The sequence below is a fragment of the Chanodichthys erythropterus genome, chromosome 4, assembly GCF_024489055.1.
Source record: "Chanodichthys erythropterus isolate Z2021 chromosome 4, ASM2448905v1, whole genome shotgun sequence".
NCBI classification, from domain to species: domain Eukaryota; kingdom Metazoa; phylum Chordata; class Actinopteri; order Cypriniformes; family Xenocyprididae; genus Chanodichthys; species Chanodichthys erythropterus.
In genome coordinates this window covers 11,441,215-11,449,062 of record NC_090224.1, presented here as the reverse complement: position 1 = coordinate 11,449,062, position 7,848 = coordinate 11,441,215, and the positions used below count along the sequence as shown (strand labels likewise).

The 7,848-nt window shown below is 36.4% G+C and overlaps 1 protein-coding gene across 1 annotated transcript; it reads left to right on the top strand.

Moving 5' to 3' along the window:
* The first annotated feature begins 2,502 nt into the window (after positions 1-2,502).
* Positions 2,503-7,298, top strand: LOC137019065 (L-selectin-like). Its single transcript, XM_067384064.1, has 13 exons — positions 2,503-2,658; positions 2,750-2,807; positions 2,901-3,287; positions 3,435-3,545; positions 3,643-3,834; positions 3,921-4,112; positions 4,223-4,411; positions 4,610-4,786; positions 4,893-5,069; positions 5,154-5,276; positions 6,164-6,185; positions 6,321-6,404; positions 6,496-7,298. The coding sequence occupies exons 1-12, from the start codon at positions 2,656-2,658 to the stop codon at positions 6,376-6,378; spliced, it is 1,689 nt and encodes a 562-aa protein (XP_067240165.1). The 5' UTR covers positions 2,503-2,655; the 3' UTR covers positions 6,379-6,404; positions 6,496-7,298.
* Positions 7,299-7,848: the final 550 nt, after the last annotated feature.

Here is a 7,848-nt window from a genome sequence, read left to right as displayed (position 1 = left end):
TTAACAAATAAAAATGATAAAAACAACCATCCTCAATTCGAGTGTTTAATATTAGATTTGTTTTTAAATGGATATGTTTGTATGACTGTTAATATTATAAAATATTAGATAAGATATCAGTCACATATTATTTTGACATGAATTCATTATTTAATTTTCTGTTCTTTGCTCACTAGTCATTTTCCGGTGCCCTTTAGTAACTATTTGTCACAAACTCGGCCTCTGTGGCTCCCTCCGATCGCCCCCTGAGGGTGCCCTCACCTGAGTATTAACTGTTCCTGTACTACATTACCCATAACCCCGTACCTGGCCTGATTACACCCCACCTGATCCACATCTCCTGGACTATAAAGACCTTCATACCCCACCATGCTTTGCGAAGTCTTGTTTGCCACGGCTACATTTCTGAGCGTTATTTCCAGTGTATGATCCCCTGTGTTTGACCTTGGACTGCCTATTACCCCTGTTGTCTGCCCGCCACCTGCCTACTGATATCTCTGCCTGTTTACTGTTTACCCTGCTTTGTCTGCCGCCTGTCTCGACTATCCGCCTGGTCTTTGACTCTGATCTGCCCTGCCTCTGACACTGTCTTTGCTGGTATCTGACCTTCGCCTGTACGACTCTGATATTCTAAATAAAGCTGCAAAATGGATCTCCCCGAGTCTGCCTCGTTACACTATTTCTGTAATACGGAAGCTGGTACAACACTGTGAAAACACACTGAACTGTGTGGCATCCGAGAAGGGTCAAGGTCTCAAATAAAGCTTTAAAACGAGAAACCTCTGGGGAGCTTAAGAACAATAACAGCTTTTTAACAAAGTAAATTTTTTAAACAGCCCAGCTAGGTTTTATTTCAACAAATTTGTCTCTCACACACTGATTACTTTCCTGCTTTTGAATTGAATTAAATTGAGTTGTAAATATTTTATGAAAGTTCTGAGTAATACCTCTGTTCTTTAGAAGTTCTTTTGTTCTTATTACTTTTGTTTAATGTCAATATATAGATTTAATTCATTGTCCTAATAATCATAATATACAGTACAGTCCAAAAGTTTGGAACCACTAAGATTTTTAATGTTTTTAAAAGAAGTTTCGTCTGCTCACCAAGGCTACATTTATTTAATTAAAAATACAGTAAAAAACGGTAATATTGTGAAATATTATTACAATTTAAAATAACTGTGCACTATGTAAATATATTTCACAAAGTAATTTATTCCTGTGATGCAAAGCTGAATTTTCAGCATCGTTACTCCAGTCTTCAGTGTCACATGATCCTTCAGAAATCATTCTAATATGCTGATTTGCTGCTCAATAAACATTTATGATTATTTTCAATGTTGAAAACAGTTTTTTTTTTTTTCAGGATTCCTTGATGAATAGAAAGTTCAAAAGAACAGCATTTATCTGAAATACAAAGCTTCTGTAGCATTATACACTACCGTTCAAAAGTTTGGGGTCAGTAAGAATTTTTATTTTTATTTTTTTGAAAAGAAATTAAATGAATACTTTTATTCAGCAAGGATGCATTAAATCAATCAAAAGTGACAGTAAAGACATTTATAATGTTACAAAAGATTAGATTTTAGATAAACACTGTTCTTTTGAACTTTCTATTCATCAAATAATCCTGAAAAAAAATATTGTACACAAATATTTTGTACAATTGTACACATTAAATGTTTCTTGAGCAGCAGATCAGCATATTAGAATGATTTCTGAAGGATCATGTGACACTGAAGACTGGAGTAATGATGCTGAAAATTCAGCTTTGCATCACAGGAATAAATTACTTTGTGAAATATATTCAAATAGAAAACAGTTATTTTAAATTGTAATAATATTTCACAATATTACTGTTTTTTACTGTATTTTTAATTAAATAAATGTAGCCTTGGTGAGCAGACGAAACTTCTTTTAAAAACATTAAAAATCTTAGTGGTTCCAAACTTTTGGACTGTACTTTATGCTTGACATATTTATGTGACATTCACTTCACTGAGTAAAAGTAAAACTTACCATTAATTGTATTTCCATGGAGGATACAGTAAAGGCGCCAAATTATTACTGGAAACATGACAATTACTACTTATGCCCCTCTCGACCCATATTGTCTCTCTCTTTCCTTTATAAACTGAGCTGAAGATATTCACAGGAACTGAATTCACAGGAACTGTGAAAAGTGAACATCAGAATTGTTCCTTTAAAGTTACATATCAGTTGATTGATTTGAAACAATTGGATAGGAGATGCATAGGAGAAATGTCAGATTACTGTACATGATAATTTGTCAAAAGTATAAATAAAGTATCCTGCAGTGGTCGTATCAGTCCAACAGCTCAACAACATTTCCTGAGAGGTCATTTCCTCACACTAACACCTTGAGAATGTTAAACCCCACCTCAAAATGAAAGTGAACGCAGTTTCCTGCTTGATCAGTGTTAGACGGGTATTTCCAGAGACTAGAATTCCACTGCTTATATTTGCTGATGTCACAAGTGGATCCGGGAAAGGAAGTCCTGAACCATAGCCGAACTCCAATATAAAGGCAGCAGCACAGTGATTCCCAGACTAGAATCTCAAATCAGAACCTTCATATTAATAAAGACCTACAGAGACGACTGTCAACAGGACCATTTCTGTACATTGCTGACAATGGTAAGTAAAGCATTTAAAATATTAATTTCTATAATTTTAGTATCAATAAATATTATGTTTATCCAATTGATACAGTTCTTTAATTTTGCAGGGCGTTTGCGACCATGTACCTTTGCAATTTTTTGCCTTTCTTGTTGTTATTTCTTCAGGTAAGAAAGTAAACTATTCTAATGTATAAACTCTACTTAGTAAATATAATCTGTAAACAGTTCATTCAAAGTTGCAATGGCTTAATTCTGCAGCGCTAAACATATGGAGAGGCGCTGAAGGCTGGTCATACCATTACTCCGACTCCAAAATGAACTGGGAACATGCCAGACGCTGGTGCAGGCAGCAGTACACTGACATGGTGGCCATCCAGAACAAAGAGGAGATTTCTCACCTCAACAACATCCTTCCAAAAGTCAGTGGATATTACTGGATTGGCATTCGTAAAACTGAGGGCAGGTGGACCTGGGTGGGAACTAACAAGACACTTACCAAGGAAGCTGAGAACTGGGCAGATAAGGAACCCAATAACGGAGGAAATAATGAAGACTGTGTGGAAATGTATATTAAAAGAGAGAAAGATGAAGGCAAATGGAATGATGAATCCTGTTCAAAGGAGAAGACTGCACTGTGCTACAAGGGTAGGTAGACTTAAAGCATTTATAAAGTGTTTTAAGATCTTCTAACCAATGTATTTTTAATTGAAATGAAAAAAAAAGAGTAATTCTGCTGTATTCATTGTATAATTGCAACCATCAATGAATAGTTGTGCACTTTTTCACCCTCAGCGTCCTGCAAGGATGACTCTTGTGTTAGTGGTCATGGAGAGTGTGTAGAAACCATAAACAACCATACATGCTCATGCTTTCAAGGTTTCTATGGAGAACGATGTGAACATGGTGGGTAGTAATTCTCCAGATACTGCTGACTGTCTTTATCTGTGTTGACGCTGAAAAGTGAAATGTAAGTATGTTACCATTTTTTTTTGCTTTTCAGTTGTAAAATGCAAACCAAATGAAGCCACACCAGCAGATCATGCTCGTGTCCAGTGCTCTCATCTCAATGGAAATTTCTCATATGGCTCTCGGTGTGAATACTCCTGTGAGGAGGGTTATGAACTAAAGGGCTCCAGTACAACAAGATGCAATTTTACAACGGAGTGGTCAAGCAAACCACCAACCTGTGAACGTGAGTTGAATTTATATTTGGGAACATTTAAAGATGCTGTTCAAAACTACTAAAATTAATTTTCTTTGAAATGTCTGTGAATACAGTTGTTCAGTGTCCAGAGCTGATCAAACCACAGGATGGTGAAATGCGGTGTAATCATCCGATAGGCCGATTCAGCTACGGATCCACCTGTGAGTTTGAATGTGACGAACGATACAAGCTGCGAGACTCCAGCTCCTCTACACTGTTCTGTGGAGCAGCGGGACACTGGAATGATTCACAACCCACTTGTGAAAGTAAGAAGGGTCATGTTTTTACATACTGTAATGTTTAGTTGCACGTCAGCTCTTAGTTCTTTGAAACTAGGCACATGCGTTTAATCATGATCCTGTTTTCTGTTTTTCAGTTTTAAAATGCAAACCGGAGGACGTCACCTCACCAGATCATGCAAGCGTCCAGTGCTCTGATCCTACTGATTTCTCATATGGCTCTCGGTGTGAATACTCCTGTGAGGAGGGTTATGAACTAAAGGGCTCCAGTACAACAAGATGCACTTCTACAACGGAGTGGTCAAGCAAACCACCAACCTGTGAACGTGAGTTGACTTTTATGTAGCTTTTATTTCTAGCTTTATTTTTATATTTTTAGTTTTAATTTGTCATTTTGTTATGTCAACTTTTGTCATTTTTATTGTTTGTTTGTTTTTTTTTTTTTTTTAAATATTACTGTTTAGTTTTAATTATATTTTTCTATACAATTTTAATTTATTACATAATTTTTTTATCTTACTCAGTTCTTCACTGCCAGGCCCTTGACAGTCCTGTCAATGGAGATCTAAACTGTACTTCAAGCTTTAGTTATGGGAGCAAATGCAGCTTCAGTTGTGAAGAGGGATTCCTCCTCCAGGGGGCTTCAGAGATCAGCTGTACAAAAACTGCAAAGTGGAGTCAGGAACCACCTCACTGTGAAGGTAATAATCTCTTGTCTCTTTTATGGATTTACAGGTTGATTTATCATAAACTAGTCTTTAAGTAAATTTTATCATACAAAATACTTTGTCTTTTTCAACTCTGTAGCAGTGGTCTGCCCACAAATTTTTGAGCCAATCAACGGGCATATGAACTGCTCATCTGAAGAACACACCTTCGGCACCATCTGCACCTTCAGCTGTCTTGATGGCTACCAACTTATCAGTAATGAGATGATGTGCAACCTCAATGGGAGCTGGTCAGGGGAAGTGGCAGTGTGTCAAGGTAACCAGCTAACATGCAGATATCTAATTTCAGTGATGAAGTGAGAAAAACAGTCTACAGCTTTCCTTTTATCTGTATTTTCAGCACTTCCTGATCCTTCTGCATCACTTATCAAAGCAACAGAAGTGACTCTTGGAGTTGCAGGTATTGTCGGCAGCTCCAGTCTGTTCTTAGTCTACTGGATACTGAAGAGACTGAGGAGTAAAGGTGAGTCTTTTTTTTTTTTTTTTTTAATTGCTACATACGATCCAGTATTTCATATATAGTTAAAGGTACAATATGTTAAATTTTTGCAGTAAAATATCCAAAAACCACTAGGCTTTTGTTATATATTTTGTCCAGCTGATTACAAACAATATCTCTAATGTTTTCAACTACTTGTAAATCATGAGAAAATTCCCATTCTAAACAGTGACACGGGGCAGTGCTGTCGCCTGTCAATGACGTCAGTTACCTTTGTTACCGCCTTTACTGACGTAGAAACCACATGACAACAGTGCCGTGGACAAATGCGGAAGTAGAGTCTTGCGTCCAGCAAACCACTAGCTTGCTTCAAGCAGTTCCTTATTTACTTCTTGCACATTTTATGGTGGATTGTGTTACTTATTTATGGAACATAATTACTGTTTACCATCTGCCGCTGGTTCTGTCGACAAGGACAGCTCCCGTAAACTCATGACCGGAAAAGCGGAAGCAACGCCGGCGACTGTGTCATAATAAAAGTCCCGCTGCTCGTGAGGCGTGTGTTGATCAACCGCTCCAGCTCCTCGTTCAGCTCCCGCAACACTCGGTCCTGCTCTGCTTCATACTACAGTTAACGTTAATAATCGCATCCACGAACATGAGTTCTTCCAGACTCCAATCCCTATTCTTTTGCAACGTCTGTTGAGATGGAGACCACTTGTCCCAAGTTTCCGCTCTAAAACGTGGCGTCATCAAACTACGCCTTTGTTTTGAATAGGCTTCTAGCGACCTCTAGCGGAAAAAAATATCACAAATTGTACCTTTAACTAGAATTTGTTATTCCATATAATTCTTTAGTAATATACCCAAAATGAACTAAAATGCTAATTTATATGTCTTTTTGTTTTCAGCTAACAAGTTTGAACTGACCAGGTGAGAAATGGCTTATTTATCAATTATATCTTAATTTCTTACATCATTACTGTTGTTATTTATCAATTTATTGCACTTGGTTTATCCATACAGGACTATATCCTGTTTAACTATTTTGTCTATTTTAATTTTTAGTACCTCAGATATTGAGGATCCACCACAGGCTTATAAGAGTGTTGAGAGTCTCATATAGAGCAGAAGAGCATCAAACTACACATGGTGAGCATATTTATATATGGCTATTAATATTGATGTAGTTTATTCCAGTGAACAATTCATTGAAAAACTAATTCAACCTTCCTTTTCACAGGAATTTATCGCTAATGCATCGCTGGACACAATAATGTCATTTCATTTCCAAATGATTTGACACTTAAATGTGATCAAATATTCTTCATTCTCAGTCTGATGGGCATTACCATTTTATCAGGCAACAGTCCTAACTAAATGTGACTTCTACTTCCCAATGGAAGCTTTTATTATGTACTTGACTGAACATATTGTTCTGTACGGTTTAAATATTCTCTTTTTATGTTATTAATACACTATTTTTTGTACTATTTATTGTATTGTCTAATTAAAATTTTTGTAAATGTAAACCAATAAAGTTTGACTTTCATGTCATGACTTGGGTGTTTTAATGCCTATTCCTCTTTCAGGTGGGTTCCTTCAAAAAAGCATACATTTATAATTTTTCTACATCAAAGAATAAGTAAACATTAAATGTGTTTGATCACTCCATTTAGAATAATTAGCAGTATATTTGAATCTTAATTGGACAGTTCACCCTAAACTGAAAATTAAATCATCATTTACTCACCCTGGTGTTGTTCTAATCTTGTGCAGAACAGGATGTCCCACCTTTAAATGGTGCTTGATAGTGACTCCCACACCTTACTGGACTGTTCTTTGGTACTTTCTCAACCTTTCTAATTGATTGTAATAATTTAAACAAAAATGTACTAAACATAGGGCTTAAGAAAACTTTCCGTTGGGGGCAACGCTGTGCCTTAACTCCTGCTCCCTGACTCCTGCTTGGTCAGGAAATCATTCATATTCCTGAATCTGTATTAAATTTGAGGAATGTAACTAATCTCCATTCTGTTTTGCCAGTTTCCACTGAATAATAATAATAAAAAAAAAACTATGCCTTGTGTTTGAGTTATTGACATGGCCATTTTGTCATATTTAAACAGATTAAAGGATTAGTTCACTTTCAAATGAACATTTCCTCATAATTTACTCACCCCCATGTCATCCAAGATGTTCATGTCTTTCTTTCTTCAGCTGAAAAGAAATGAAGGTTTTTGATGAAAACATTCCAGGATTATTCTCCTTATAGTGGACTTCAATGGCCTCCAAACGGTTGAAGGTCAAAATTACATTTTCAGTGCAGCTTCAAAATGTTCTACACGATCCCAGACGAGAAATAAGGGTCTTATCTAGAGAAACCATCACTCATTTTCTAAATAAAATTAAAAATTATATGTTTTACCCATAAATGTTCATCTTGAACTAGCTCTCTTCTTCTTCTCTATTAGAATTCCGGCAGTGTAGACACTGCTAAGTGTATTACTGCCCTCCACAGGTCAAAGTTTGAACTAATAGGTTGTTTGCAATCATGTGGATCTATTTCGACCTCACTCAGACCGTCACCACGGTC

Bases quoted from the DNA above. Each gene is read 5' to 3' on its own strand.
- LOC137019065 (XM_067384064.1), top strand. The intron at 4,787-4,892 runs GTAATAATCTCT...TCAACTCTGTAG, and splicing joins GGAACCACCTCACTGTGAAG to CAGTGGTCTGCCCACAAATT. The intron at 5,070-5,153 runs GTAACCAGCTAA...CTGTATTTTCAG, and splicing joins GGAAGTGGCAGTGTGTCAAG to CACTTCCTGATCCTTCTGCA.